The sequence below is a fragment of the Ranitomeya imitator genome, chromosome 4 (genome assembly GCF_032444005.1).
Source record: "Ranitomeya imitator isolate aRanImi1 chromosome 4, aRanImi1.pri, whole genome shotgun sequence".
Taxonomy (NCBI): Eukaryota; Metazoa; Chordata; class Amphibia; order Anura; family Dendrobatidae; genus Ranitomeya; species Ranitomeya imitator.
The window spans coordinates 536,216,637-536,232,141 of record NC_091285.1 but is presented as its reverse complement, the minus strand read 5'-3'; the positions used below and the strand labels follow the sequence as shown (position 1 = coordinate 536,232,141).

The 15,505-nt window shown below is 47.4% G+C and overlaps 1 protein-coding gene across 1 annotated transcript in view; it reads right to left on the bottom strand.

Moving 5' to 3' along the window:
• TICRR (TOPBP1 interacting checkpoint and replication regulator) overlaps positions 1-15,505 on the bottom strand; it is a 131,642-nt gene that overhangs the window by 21,444 nt on the left and 94,693 nt on the right. Inside the window, exons 17-19 of the mRNA XM_069766219.1 lie at positions 2,853-2,914; positions 2,421-2,555; positions 2,204-2,334 (exon numbers count right to left, since the gene is read on the bottom strand). Of these exons, the coding sequence (XP_069622320.1) occupies positions 2,204-2,334; positions 2,421-2,555; positions 2,853-2,914 (328 nt within the window). The remainder of the gene's footprint in view (positions 1-2,203; positions 2,335-2,420; positions 2,556-2,852; positions 2,915-15,505) is intronic.

Here is a 15,505-nt window from a genome sequence, read left to right as displayed (position 1 = left end):
GGATGCAGGGACCATATAAACCAGGATAGAGAGGAGGGTAGGTATGAGGGGGCCATGCATACAAGGGTAGGTATGAGGGGGCCATGCATAACAGGGTAGGTATGAGGTGGCCATGCATAACAGGGTAGGTATGAGGGGGGGGGCATGCATACCAGGGAAAGGATGAGGGGGGCGTGCATACCTGGGTAGGGATGAGGGGGGGCAATGTGTATCAGGATGGGGATGAGGGGACCATATATACCAGGATAGGGATGAGGGATCCATGCATACCAGGATAGGGATGAGGGGGACCATGCATACCAGGGTAGGGATGAGGGGTCCATGTGCATCAGGAGAATTGTTTTTGCAGCACCAAATTTTGAGAAATAATTTTTCCATATTTTGGACCACAGTTATGGGAGGTCTTGTTTTTTTGCAGGACGACTTGACGTTTTTATTGATACTATTTTCGGGCACATGACATTTTTTGATCGCTTTTAATTCCGATTTTTGGGAGGCAGAATGAACAAAAACCAGCAACTCAAATTTCTTTTCTTGGGGGGGTGGGGGAAATTTACACCGTTCCACGTGCAGTAAAATTGATAAAGCAGTGTTATTATTCCGGTCAGTATGATGACAGCGATACCTCATTTGTATCATTTAATATGCTTTGGTGCTTTTATATAATAACTTTTATATAAAAATAATTATTTTTGCATCCCTGTATTCTAAGAGCTATAACTTTATTTTTCCAATGATGGAGCTATATGGCGGCTTGTTTTTTGCGGGACAAGATGACGTTTTCAGCAGTACCACGTTTATTTATATCCGTCTTTTTGATCTAGTGTTATTCCACTTTTTGTTCGGCGTTATGATAAAGCATTTTTTGGGGGATTTTTTTTTTTTTTTTTTTTTAATGGTGTTCACTAAAGGGGTTAACTAGTGGGATAGCTTTATAGGTCTGGTCATTACGGATGCAGCGATACCAAATATGTGTACTTTTATTGTTTAGATTTTTTTTTATGCAAATATTTTTATATTGATGGAATAAATATTGATTTTTCATTATTTTTTTTTATATATTTTTACAATTACTTAAAAACAATTTACGGTAAATTTCATTCTTATTTTTACACTTTGTCCCGCTATGGGACAATCATTTTCTGCAGGATGATCGCTTCTATAGCATGCAGAACTGCATGCCATAGAAGCGGTCAGCGTGCAGCTTCTGTACACTGACACAGAGACTTCCTGACATGCACTGCACACGACAGGAAGTCTCAAGTGTGGAGACCTGGATGTCTCCATGGCAGTGATCGGGACCCCACAGCATGCCACGGTGTCTCCGATCCAAAGGCAGAGGGACTGTCATGTTTGATTGCAGTGTTCCAGGGTTTAAAGTGCCGAGAGTGGTCCGTGACCGCTCCTGGCAATTCGTGCCTGATGTCAGCTGTGAGAATCAGCTGGCACCCGGCCGAGATCAGCCGTGCTCCCCCCCGTGAGTGAGGCTGATCACCTGTGACGTACTATCCCTTCCATGGGTATACGGGCCCATGGCACATGGACAGGTTAGTACATCTGATGTCAGAAATGGGTTAAGTACAGAATTGACAACACTTTTTGCTTCAATTTTTTTCCCCCAATTGCCTTCTCTAAAACCTAAGTGCGTCTTATGGTCTGAAAAAATACAGTAGTTCACTCTGCTTGTAATGCATCAATATGAGTTTTACTTTTTGTATTAAAACACAGAAATAAATTAACTTTTTGATATTCTAATTTTGTGAGAAGCACTTGTACGTAGCTAATCTATCTTGAAGAAGCTTGAGACTGTAGATGGAAGTTGGGCATTCCAGGCTCAATCTTCTGCTCCATGCAAACACACGCTAAGGTGAGCAGGAGTCCACAAAGCTAAAAGATCAACGTCCCGGTACCTGATCGCTGACTGCGTCAAGGTATATGGTTTAGCCGCACAAGCGTGAGAGGATACTGACTGAACAATACAGCCTGCACTCTCTGCTGCTAACTGGGTGAAACAGTGCATAATTACACCCTGAGGAGCCTGGTACTAGGAGGCACGGTATAGTTTGTTGGGAAGGAGGCAATTTTCAATTAATTACATAATTAGTGTCAGCTCCCAGGTGGAAGCAGACTATGCCACGGTTACTGTGTTCCCCAATAAGACTAATGAGAAACTGTATTTTTTTTATAATTAAAAAAACACTACCTCATTGGTACTAGGAACGGTTTCAGCCAACAGTTTTCTTCTTGCTCGACGTGTTGGCAGACTAGTAAGCCCATAAACTTCTCCAAACAGCAAACGTTTAGGGGTTTTAGCCTCCGGCTGAGTTGCATTGCCTACAAATAAAATGTTGCATCCATAGACTTAGTGCATTTCATCAAACGCACACACCATACAACCAAAAATTGTCCACCATTCTGACCTCCAATGTGCGTTTGCTGGGTGGCAGAGTGGACCCTCTCCAGATTACGGGATATTGGCTGTGATGAGTAGAAAGAAGAGTTCCTCCTTGTTATTGTCAGCTGCTTAATACGAGGGCTTCTCCGTACGTCAAGCTCTGAAGACATTAAGTCAACAATTAGCAAAGTCTATACAGATTTTATTCCTTCTGTTTAGAATTCTCATTAGTTTCTCATCTACCATTTTAAAAAATGAACACTGCACGCAAGTCACAAATTGAAACCTATATAAAACATATCTGCGACCGGAGTTCACTAGTTTAAAAAATCAATAGCTTTAGATATTACAGCTCCAGATTCGCGCTGAAAGCACAAGAAGCAATGGCTAGTCTTATTGCATGTAATAGCTCACACCAGTACTGTGGTACTGAGGATGGTCGCAGAACAACACTTACCTCCTAAATCCTTTTGCGGAGATTCTTCAACAATATTAACATTTGATGGAGATTCACGGCATCTGAAAATATAAGGACAAGCTTCAACAAATGTAAAACTTGGGGTCAAAAGAAGGAATTGATATAAACTATTGTTTTGTTTTTTTTTTTACTTTGCAGAAGGCTTTCTAGAAGAGTTTGGAGAGAGTGTGGGATTTTTCTCCCATTCATCCAGAACAGCATTTGTGGGTCAAACACCGATGTTATAATTGGGGGCTTGGCTCACAAACTCTGTTATAATTCATCACAGAGGTTTCTGAGGGGTTTGAGGTCAGGGCCCTAAGTTTGATGATGAAAAACTTGACTGTCCGCACAAGCCCAACTATGTCTTTATGAATCTTGCTTTGTGCACTCGGAATTCAGGTATGCTGGACCTGAAAAGGGTGTTCCTTAAACTAGGGGTTATTTCCACAATTGCATTAAATTTTCGCAAAGAAACAAATAAATACTCCTCATTAGCTCCAGGATAGGTAATCAGTAGCAGATCAGTGGTAGTCTTTCTCTCAGCCCCTTCAGTGGCAGACCTCCATTGATCTACAGTTGATGATCAATCCTGTAGAGAGGTAATCAAATGCCTATGCCAGGACAACCCTTAAAATTTAGGGGTTGTCCTGGCATAGGCATTTGATTACCTCTACAGGATAGATCATCAACAGTAGATCAATAGAGGTCTGCCACTGTAGGGGCTGGGGAGAAGGGCTACCACTGATCTGCTACTTATTACCCATCCTGGAGCTAGGTACCGTATTTTTCGGACTATAAGACGCACCGGACCATAAGACGCACCCCAAATTTGGGGTGAAAATTGCAGAAAAAAGATTTTTTATAACATGGGGGTCCGTCTTATTGTCCGAATTTACAGTATCTTATGGCGGTGGCAGAGCAGGGTCACAGGAGGCAAGGTGTCGGCAGAGGTGGGGTGATGCTGGGATGAGGAGGTGCTGGGATGAGAAGGTGCTGGGATCAGGAGGTGCTGGGATCAGGAGGTGCTGGGATCAGGAGGTGCTGGGATCAGGAGGTGCAGTGAGAGGTATGGCGTGAGAGGGGTCCCTGGCGTACCATGCAGGCTTACCTAGGTGGCAGAGGTGCGGTGGCAGAGGTGCGGTGGCGGGGGTGTGGCGGCAGAGGAGGCGCAGTAAACGGGGTCCCTTTCCCCGGTATGGTGATGCAGCAGGCCCGGTATGCAGCAGAGCCGGGTGAATCCTCTTGTTATCGGTGGGCGCGGCCATCTTCCTGAGGCCGCGCGTGTGCAGATGAAGCGCTCTGCTCCCGGGGCTTCAGGAAAATGGCCGCGGGAGGCCGCGCGTGCGCAGATGGAGATCGCGGCGGCCATTTTCCTGAAGCCCCGGGAAGCAGAGCGCTCCATCTGCGCACGCGTGGCCTCCGGAAAATGGCCGCCACCACCGATAACAAGAGGATTCACCCGGCTCTGCTGCATACCGGGCCTGCTGGATCACCATACCGGGGAAAGGGACCCCGCTTACTGCGCCTCCTCTGCCGCCACACCCCCGCAACCGCACCTCTGCCACCTAGGTAAGCCTGCATTGCGACTATTAGACGCACCCCCTATTTTCCCCCCTTTTTTGGGGGGGAAAAAGTGCGTCTTTTAGTCCGAAAAATACGGTAATCAAATATTTATGACCTGGCAAACTCTTCAATACACAGAAAATAGGAGTGATTTACGCATTACTAGAACCAAGAAAACAGACAGCTGACTTGCTCTGACAGTGAAGTCGTGAACGCTCCTTCTCCACTCTGAAGTCTTTTCTCTGGAGACCTTGCAGAGAGCATGTGCCACTGGCTGGGCACCGCTCAAGTATTTTTTCACAGCACGTATAACTGCCATCGCCCCAGGACAGACTGGCACTATGAGGTACACCTCTACTTTTACAACAGTTTATCATTGAACATTTATGAATGTAGGCTCTTCCCTGATGTCGGATCTCTTTTGTGCAAATTTCTATTGCTGCTATCCACTTGCAGTTTAGTTTTTAGAACTATGCTATGCTTCAGAAATAGGGATTTTTGTGTTACTCACCGTAAAATCCTTTTCTCCGAGACGCTCATTGGGGGACACAGGACAGTGGGTGTATGCTTCTGCCGCCAGGAGGCTGACACTAAGTAAACTTGAAAAAAAGTTAGCTTCTCCTCCATCGTATACACCCTGACACTGGCTACCAGAGACTCCAGTTTGGTGCAAAAAGCAGTAGGAGAACAAAACACAAAAAATATTATAACAGCATAAATACAGAAACTTTATGTCTAGAAAAGATCCTACTGACTAATGTAATCAGATATAACCAAAGCAGCCATAAGGCTACCAGGGAGGGAGCTGTGTCCCCCAATGAGCGTCTCGGAGAAAAGGATTTTACGGTGAGTAACACAAAAATCCCTATTTCTCCTTCGCCTCATTGGGGGACACAGGACAGTGGGATGTCCTAAAGCAGTCCCTGGGTGGGAAAAATAACTCACCAGTCAAAGACATCCAGATGATGGTTGTCTATAAATGCGCCACTGCCGCTTGAAGAATCCTTCTACCCAGACCTGCATCTGCAGAGGTCTGGGAGTGGACATTATAATGTTTGACAAACGTATGCAGACTAGACCAGGTCGCAGCTTTGCAAACCTGTTCTGCTGAGGCCTGGTGCCGAACGGCCCAGGAAGCCCCCACCGCTCTTGTTGAATGAGCCTTGATTCCGGCCGGAACCGTCATGCCCATGGTGCGATAAGCCTCCTGAATGGTCGCCCTTATCCACCTGGCCAGGGTAGATTTTGAAGCAGCGCATCCCTTCCTGCGACCCTGCGGAAGGACAAACAGAGCATCTGTCTGGCGAAAAGGAGCCGTTCGGGAAACGTACCTCCTCAGAGCCCTTACCAGATCCAACGTATGGAGAGCTTTTTCTACACGGTGCATAGGTGCCGGACAAAAAGAGGGCAGAACAATATCTTCATTGATGTGGAATGACGAAACAACCTTCGGCAAAAAAAGACGGTGCTGGTCTGAGAACTACCTTGTCCTGATGAAACTGCAGAAAAGGGGAACGTGTTGTGAATTCTGTGGCTGAATTCACTCCTGTGGTCACAAGTGGTATTGCAGCCTCTGGGCTTCCTCCCTCAGGTGTTTTGGTGAGCTCGTTGGCTGCCTTGCTATTTAACTCCACCTGAGTCTGTCTTCCTTGCTCCTTGTCAATGTTCCAGTGTTGGATCTGAGCTACTGCATCTTTCCTGTGGCCTGCTGCTCTGCTAGATAAGTGTTACTTTGTTTTTGTTTCCGTTTTTTCTGTCCAGCTGTGCTATTCTCTTTTGCTGGAAGCTCTGAGACGCAAAGGGTGCACCGCCGTGCCGTTAGTTCGGCACGGTGGGTCTTTTTGCCCGCCTTTGCGTGGTTCTGCTTTAGGGTTTTTTGTAGACTGCATAGTTCTCTTTGCTATCCTCGCTCTGTCTAGAATATCGGGCCTCACTTTGCTGAATCTATTTCATTCCTACGTTTTGTCTTTTCATCTTGCTAACAGTCATTATATGTGGGGGGCTGCCTATTCCTTTGGGGTATTTCTCTGAGGCAAGTCAGGCTTGTATTTCTATCTTCAGGCTAGTCAGCTCCTCAGGCAGTGCCGAGTTGCATAGGTAGTGTTAGGCGCAATCCACTGCTGCTTTTAGTTGTGTGAGGATAGGTTCAGGTATTGCAGTCTGCAGAGATTCCACGTCTCAGAGCTTGTTCTATTGTTTTTGGGTTATTGCCATATCACTGTATGTGCGCTGATTACTGCACACTGTGTTGCCTGATAGCACAGCATAACAGTACAAGGAGCCCAAACCAATGATTCTCAATAGAGGGAAAAAAGAAGTCCTGACATCATTTTTTTTTCCTCAGCCCTGTCTTCAGTTTTTTTTTTTTGTTTGTTTTTTTTTTTTCCCCTAGACATTAGAGTGCTTCAGGACACAGCTGTGGACATGGATATTCAGGCTCTGTGCTCCTCAATGGATAATCTCGTTATAAATGTACAAAAGATTCAAGATACAATTGATCAGAAATCTATGCTAGAACCAAGAATTCCTATTCCTGATTTGTTTTTTGGTGACAGAACTAAGTTCCTGAGCTTCAAAAATAATTGTAAGCTATTTCTGGCCTTGAAACCTCATTCTTCTGGTAATCCTATTCAACAGGTTTTGATTATTATTTCTTTTTTGCGCGGCGACCCACAGGACTGGGCGTTTTCTCTTGCGCCAGGAGACCCTGCATTGAGTAATGTTGATGCGTTTTTCCAGGCGCTTGGATTGCTTTACGATGAGCCTAATTCAGTGGATCAGGCTGAGAAAAATTTGCTGGCTTTATGCCAGGGTCAGGATGATGTAGAAGTATATTGTCAGAAATTTAGGAAGTGGTCAGTACTCACTCTGTGGAATGAATCTGCACTGGCGGCTTGGTTCAGAAAGGGTCTCTCTGAAGCTCTTAAGGATGTCATGGTGGGATTTCCTATGCCTGCTGGTTTGAATGAGTCTATGTCCTTGGCCATTCAGATCGGTCGTCGCTTGCGCGAGCGTAAATCTGTGCACCATCTGGCGGTATTGTCTGAGAGTAAACCTGAGCCTATGCAGTGCGACAGGACTATGACTAAAGTTGAACGGCAAGAACACAGACGTCTGAACAGGCTGTGTTTCTACTGTGGTGATTCCACTCATGCTATTTCTAATTGTCCTAAGCGCACTAGGCGGTTCGATAGCTCTGCCGTCATTGGTACTGTACAGTCCAAATTCCTTCTGTCCATTACCTTGATATGCTCTTTGTCATCGTATTCTGTCATGGCGTTTGTGGATTCAGGCGCTGCCCTGAATCTGATGGATTTGGATTATGCTAAACGTTGTGGATTTTTCTTGGAGCCTTTGCGATGTCCTATTCCGTTGAGAGGAATTGATGCTACACCTTTGGCCAAGAATAAGCCTCAGTACTGGGCCCAGCTGACCATGTGCATGGCTCCTGCACATCAGGAAGTTATTCGCTTTCTGGTACTGCATAATCTGCATGATGTGGTCGTGTTGGGGTTGCCATGGCTACAAACCCATAATCCAGTAGGTAACCAGCTGGGGTTGTCAGGGAGTACATGGTGATGTTCCATTTTTGTCTATTTCGTCATCCATTCCTTCTGACATCCCAGAGTTCTTGTCTGACTTTCAGGATGTATTTGAAGAGCCCAAGTCTGATGCCCTACCTCCGCATAGGAATTGTGATTGTAGTAAATTCCCTAAGGGTCGTTTATTTAATTTGTCCGTGCCTGAACACACCGCTATGCGCAGTTATGTGAAAGAATCCCTGGAGAAGGGACATATTCGCCCATCGTCATCACCATTGGGAGCAGGGTTCTTTTTTGTAGCCAAAAAGGATGGTTCGCTAAGACCGTGTATTGATTACCGCCTTCTTAATAAGATCACTGTTAAGTTTCAGTATCCCTTGCCATTGATATCTGACTTGTTTGCTCGGATTAAGGGGGCTAGTTGGTTTACCAAGATTGATCTTCGTGGTGCGTATAATCTGGTGAGAATCAGGCAGGGAGATGAATAGAAAACGGCATTTAATACGCCCGAGGGTCATTTTGAGTATCTGGTGATGCCGTTCGGACTTGCCAATGCTCCATCTGTTTTTCAGTCTTTTATGCATGACATTTTCCGTGAGTATCTGGATAAATTCCTGATTGTTTACTTGGATGACATTTTGATCTTCTCTGATGATTGGGAGTCTCATGTGAAGCAAGTCAGAATGGTTTTCCAGGTACTGCGTGCTAATTCCTTGTTCGTGAAGGGATCAAAGTGTCTCTTCGGTGTGCAAAAAGTTTCATTTTTGGGGTTCATCTTTTCCCCTTCTACTATCGAGATGGATCCGGTTAAGGTCCAGGCCATCCAGGATTGGACTCAGCCGACATCTCTGAAAAGTCTGCAGAAATTCCTGGGCTTTGCTAATTTTTATCGTCGCTTCATCTGTAATTTTTCTAGCATTGCCAGACCATTGACCGATTTGACCAAGAAGGGTGCTGATTTGGTTAATTGGTCTTCTGCTGCCGTGGAAGCTTTTCAGGAGTTGAAGCGTCGTTTTTGCTGTGCCCCTGTGTTGTGTCAACCAGATGTTTCTCTTCTGTTCCAGGTCGAGGTTGATGCTTCTGAGATTGGAGCAGGGGCGGTTTTGTCACAGAGAGGTTCTGGTTGCTCAGTGTTGAAACCATGTGCTTTCTTTTCCAGGAAATTTTCTGCTGCTGAGCGTAATTATGATGTGGGCAACCGAGAGTTGCTGGCCATGAAGTGGGCATTCGAGGAGTGGCGTCATTGGCTTGAGGGAGCTAAGCATCGCGTGGTGGTATTGACTGATCATAAGAATCTTACTTATCTCGAGTCTGCCAAGCGCTTGAATCCTAGACAGGCCCGTTGGTCGTTATTTTTTGCTCGTTTTGATTTTGTGATTTCGTACCTTCCGGGCTCTAAAAATGTGAAGGCGGATGCTCTGTCTAGGAGTTTTGTGCCCGACTCTCCGGGGTTATCTGAGCCGGCGAGTATCCTCAAGGAAGGAGTCATTGTGTCTGCCATCTCTCCTGATTTGCGGAGAGTGTTGCAGAAATTTCAGGCTAATAAACCTGATCGTTGTCCGGCCGAGAAACTGTTCGTCCCTGATAGGTGGACTAGTAAAGTTATCTCTGAACTTCATTGTTCGGTGCTGGCTGGTCATCCAGGAATCTTTGGTACCAGAGAGTTAGTGGCTAGATCCTTCTGGTGGCCATCTCTGTCACGGGATGTGCGTGCTTTTGTGCAGTCCTGTGGGATTTGTGCTAGGGCTAAGCCCTGCTGTTCACGTGCCAGTGGGTTGCTTTTGCCCTTGCCGGTCCCGAAGAGGCCTTGGACACATATTTCGATGGATTTCATTTCTGACCTTCCCGTTTCTCAAAAGATGTCGGTCATTTGGGTGGTCTGTGATCGCTTTTCTAAAATGGTCCATCTGGTGCCCTTGGTTAAATTGCCTTCCTCCTCTGATTTGGTGCCTTTGTTCTTCCAGCATGTGGTTCGTTTGCATGGCATTCCTGAGAATATTGTTTCTGACAGAGGTTCCCAGTTTGTCTCGAGGTTCTGGCGAGCCTTTTGTGGTAGGATGGGCATTGACCTATCTTTTTCCTCGGCCTTTCATCCTCAGACTAATGGCCAGACCGAACGAACCAATCAGACCTTGGAAACATATCTGAGATGTTTTGTTTCTGCTGACCAGGATGATTGGGTGTCCTTTTTGCCGTTGGCTGAGTTCGCCCTTAATAATCGGGCCAGCTCGGCTACCTTGGTCTCTCCATTTTTCTGCAATTCTGGGTTCCATCCTCGTTTCTCTTCAGGACAGGTTGAGTCTTCGGACTGTCCTGGTGTGGATTCTGTGGTGGACAGGTTGCAGCAGATCTGGACTCAGGTAGTGGACAATTTGACCTTGTCCCAGGAGAAGGCTCAGCATTTCGCTAATCGTAGACGCTGTGTGGGTCCCCGACTTCGTGTTGGGGATCTGGTTTGGTTATCTTCTCGTCATATTCCTATGAAGGTTTCCTCTCCTAAATTTAAACCTCGTTTTATTGGTCCGTATAGGATTTCTGAGATTCTCAATCCGGTGTCTTTTCGTCTGACCCTCCCAGACTCCTTTTCCATACATAATGTATTCCATAGGTCGTTGTTGAGAAGATACGTGGCACCTATGGTTCCATCTGTGGAGCCTCCTGCCCCTGTTTTGGTGGAGGGGGAATTGGAGTATATTGTGGAGAAAATTTTGGATTCTCGTGTCTCTAGACGGAAACTCCAGTATCTTGTCAAATGGAAGGGTTATGCTCAGGAGGATAATTCCTGGGTTTTTGCCTCTGATGTCCATGCCCCAGATCTTGTTCGTGCCTTTCATGTGGCTCATCCTGGTCGGCCTGGGGGTTCTGGTGAGGGTTCAGTGACCCCTCCTCAAGGGGGGGGTACTGTTGTGAATTCTGTGGCTGAATTCACTCCTGTGGTCACAAGTGGTATTGCAGCCTCTGGGCTTCCTCCCTCAGGTGTTTTGGTGAGCTCGTTGGCTGACTTGCTATTTAACTCCACCTGAGTCTGTCTTCCTTGCTCCTTGTCAATGTTCCAGTGTTGGATCTGAGCTACTGCATCTTTCCTGTGGCCTGCTGCTCTGCTAGATAAGTGTTACTTTGTTTTTGTTTCCGTTTTTTCTGTCCAGCTGTGCTATTCTCTTTTGCTGGAAGCTCTGAGACGCAAAGGGTGCACCGCCGTGCCGTTAGTTCGGCACGGTGGGTCTTTTTGCCCGCCTTTGCGTGGTTCTGCTTTAGGGTTTTTTGTAGACTGCATAGTTCTCTTTGCTATCCTCGCTCTGTCTAGAATATCGGGCCTCACTTTGCTGAATCTATTTCATTCCTACGTTTTGTCTTTTCATCTTGCTAACAGTCATTATATGTGGGGGGCTGCCTATTCCTTTGGGGTATTTCTCTGAGGCAAGTCAGGCTTGTATTTCTATCTTCAGGCTAGTCAGCTCCTCAGGCAGTGCAGAGTTGCATAGGTAGTGTTAGGCGCAATCCACTGCTGCTTTTAGTTGTGAGGATAGGTTCAGGTATTGCAGTCTGCAGAGATTCCACGTCTCAGAGCTTGTTCTATTGTTTTTGGGTTATTGCCATATCACTGTATGTGCGCTGATTACTGCACACTGTGTTGCCTGATAGCACAGCATAACAGGAACGACAAGAAAGGGCTGCCAGCTCCGATACCCGTCTTATGGACGTTATGGCCACTAAAAATACGACTTTCCAAGAAAGAAACATCAAAGAAATATCTTGAAGAGGCTCTAAAGGAGCGTTCTGTAAAGCCCTTAAAACCAAATTAAGGTCCCAAGCTTCCAAAGTAGTCCTATAAGGAGGGACCTTATGAGCGACTCCCTGGAAAAAAGTCCTGACCTGACGATTAGTAGCAATCTTGCGCTGAAAAATGACTGAAAGCCGAAATCTACCTTTTAAGAGTACTTGGAGCAAGCCCAGAATCCAGGCCTGCTTGAAGGAAGGCTAGAATGTTCGGAATGGAAAAACGCAGAGGAGGCAGCCCGCGCTCTCTACACCAGGAAAGGAACACCTTCCAAGTGTGATAATAAATCTTGGCCGAGACGGGCTTATGTGCACTGATCATGGTTTCCGCCACTTCTTGAGAAAACCCTGCCTGGGTTTAAACCCAAGATTCAACGGCCAGGCCGTCAAACGTAGGACCTCTGAGTTCTGGTGGTAGATCGGCCCTTGAGATAGAAGATCCGGCCGATCGGGGAGCCGCCAAGGAACCCCGGCGAGAAGTTGTACCAGGTCTGCATACCAGGCCCGTCGTGGCCAATCCGGAGCGATCAGGATGGCCGGTGCTCTGATTTGATTTTCTTGATTACCCTCGGGAGCAGTGCCAGAGGAGGGAACAGATAAGAGAGATGAAACTGGTTCCAAGACAATACCAGCGCATCCCCGGCGATCGCCCGGGGGTCTCGGTACCGAGAGACAAAACTGGGCACCTTGGCATTCATCTTGGACGCCATTAGATCCACGTCCGGAGTCCCCCAAAGATGGCAAATCTGCAAAAATACCTCGGGATGGAGAGACCACTCCCCGGAGGCCAGACCCTGACGGCTTAGGAAATCTGCCGCCCAGTTTTCTTCGCCCAGAACGTGGACCGCTGAGATTACAGAGTGATTCCTCTCCGCCCAGAGTAGGATTTGCTTCACCTCCCGCATGGCTGCCTTGCTGCGGGTGCCCCCCTGGTGATTTATGTAGGCTACCGCTGTGGCGTTGTCCGATTGGATTCGGACAGGGCGACCTGCCAGAAGATGGTGGAAATGTAACAAGGCTAGTCGAACTGCTCGAATCTCTAAGATATTGATGGGGAGGGCTGATTCCAGGGGAGACCAGAGCCCCTGAGCAGTGTGATGAAAGAATACTGCTCCCCAACCCAGGAGACTGGCATCTGTTGTGACCACTAACCAATTGGTTGGGGGAAAGGGCTTCCCCCTGAGTAGAGATGAGCTGTTTAGCCACCAAGAGAGGGCCAACCTGGCCTGGAGAGACAACCGAAATCTGCGGTTGAGAGAGAGGATTTCTGTTCCACACTGATAGGATTGCTTGTTGGAGGGGTCGAAGATGAAGCTGCGCAAACGGAACCGCCTCTATAGTCGCAACCATCTTTCCTAACACCCTCATGCCAGACCGAATCGTATGAGGGCCTGGTTGTTGAAGATTCCTCACTTCCCGCCGAAGGGCTAGGACCTTGTCCTGGGGAAGGATTGATAGGGCTTGAGAGGTGTCGAAGATCATGCCTAAAAATGAGATCTTCCGGGACGGCTGTAGGGATGACTTCCTTAAATTCACCAGCCAACCTAGACGAGAAAGGGTGTCCAGAGTGAAGCCGACATTTTCCCTGCAAGATTGAAAAGTCGGTCCCTTGATCAGCAGATCGTCCAGGTATGGCAAGACAACTATACCTCGGGAGTGCAGAATGGAAACCACAGTAGACATGACTTGTGAACACCCTGGGAGCGGAGGCCAGCCCGAAGGGTAATGCCGTGAATTGAAAGTGTAGATTGTTTACGGCAAACCGGAGAAATCTTTGATGAGGTGGAAAGATGGGAATATGAAGATAAGCATCCTGAATGTCTACTGAGGCCAAAAACTCTCCCTTTTCCAAAGAGGCGATGACTGACCGGAGAGACTCCATCCGAAAGTGACGAATGCGGACAAACCTGTTTAAGAGTTTGAGATCTAGAATAGGCCTTACTGCTCCATCCTTTTTGGGCACTACAAAAAGATTGGAATAAAAGCCCTGAAACCTTTCCTCCCTTGGAACAGGAGAAATTACACCGCTGATACGAAGGGACTCTACGGAATTGAACAGGCTTTGACGAAGAGACTTGGACCTGGGAAGACGGGATGGAAAGAACCAGGGAGGAGGCAGCTGAACCAGCTCTATTTTGTACCCTGATGATACGAGCTCTCCAACCCACTGGTCGTGGATTACCTGAAGCCAGACCTGGCGAAATAAAAGTAGACGTCCGCCTACTCTGTTGGAGACACCCAGAGGGGGCCTCCAGTCACTTAGCCGAAAATCTTTGAGTCCCAAATCCTCTGGATCTAGTAGACTGGGGACGCATTCTTCCCCCCTGGCTGGCCGTATAAGGAGTCCGACCGTCTTGGTCCTGATTGGGTTGACCCTGCGCAGGAGAGCCTGATGCTGGGGCCCATCTAACGTTGCGAAAGGTTCTAAAACGGACCTGAAATTGGCGACGAAAAGGCTGTCTAGACCTCTGCTGAGGAAGAAACTTACTCTTCCCTCCTGTGGAGTCAGAAATAAGCTGATCCAGCTTCTCTCCGAACAAACGACCACTCTGATATGGTAGGGATGTAAGATTTTTTAGAGGTAGAATCAGCCCGCCAGGACCTTAACCAAAGGGCCCTTCTGATGGCAATAGCATTAGATGCAGCCGAAGAAGCACAATCTGCCGCATCTAAGGATGCGTTAATCAGATAACTACCAGCCATTGCTACCTGAGATGACATTTCTGCCAATTCTGCTGACAAATTACCTTCTTGGAGAGCCTTAGATAACGACTGACCAAGAAATCATAGCCCTGGCAACCCAAGTTGCTGCAAAGGAAGGAAAAAGTGCTGAACTTGAAGCCTCAAAGACGGAACGAGCCAAGCTCTCTATAAGACGATCCGTAATATCCTTAATTGATGAGCCATTAGGCAGAGATAGCAATGTGTTAGAGGCTAAACGGGACACTGGAGGATCTACAGAAGGGTTTCCTGCCCAGTTACTACAAAGTTCCGAAGCAAAGGGATACCTGGCCTTCAGAGCTCTTTGCCCTGAAAAACGCTTGTGTGGGTGCTCCCGGTTGCGTTGAATCAGATGCTCAAACTCAGGGTGAGAGGAAAAAACCCTATGGGCCAGTTTAGCCCGCTTAAATGAGACCTTATGATCAGAGGATGGGGCGAGCTCGTCCTCTATCCCCAAAGACTGATAGCCTGATTGAGGCTGTCAATCTACCGACTCCTGAAAACCAGGTTTCTCAAAATTAAGAGACCCTTCTGACTCGTAATCAGTCTCAACTTCCCCGCTTTCTGCAGGGGAAGGAGAACGAGATACGGAACTCCAGGATGCGGAAGCACCTGAGTGCCTGGACGACGCTTTGCGAATCCGCTTTCCATGCGTCTGTCTAGTGTGAGCGCGGCCCCTGCAGGCCGAAGGCTCCTGAGACCCTGAGGCCCTCTCCGAGACAGGTGGACTACCGTCCCTGACTGCCGGGGTCTGCAGAGATTTGATTGCTTCAGTAAGGGACGCCATGGATTGCGACAAGGACGTGACCCATTCTGGCGGAGCTGCCCCAGCATCTGCTTGAGGAACCGGAGCCGGAGAGACTACTGGCAGGGGGGGGGCTCCTGGGCGTGTTCAGAGTCACAGGCCTCGCAGAGGCGATTACTTTGGGCGTGCGGAAAAGGGGCATGACAAGATACACAACCGGTAAAAAGAACCGTGTGAGTCTTAACCCTTCTAGACATAACGATCCGTAAAGCTATACCCAGGGCCAGAGACTGGGACAAAAA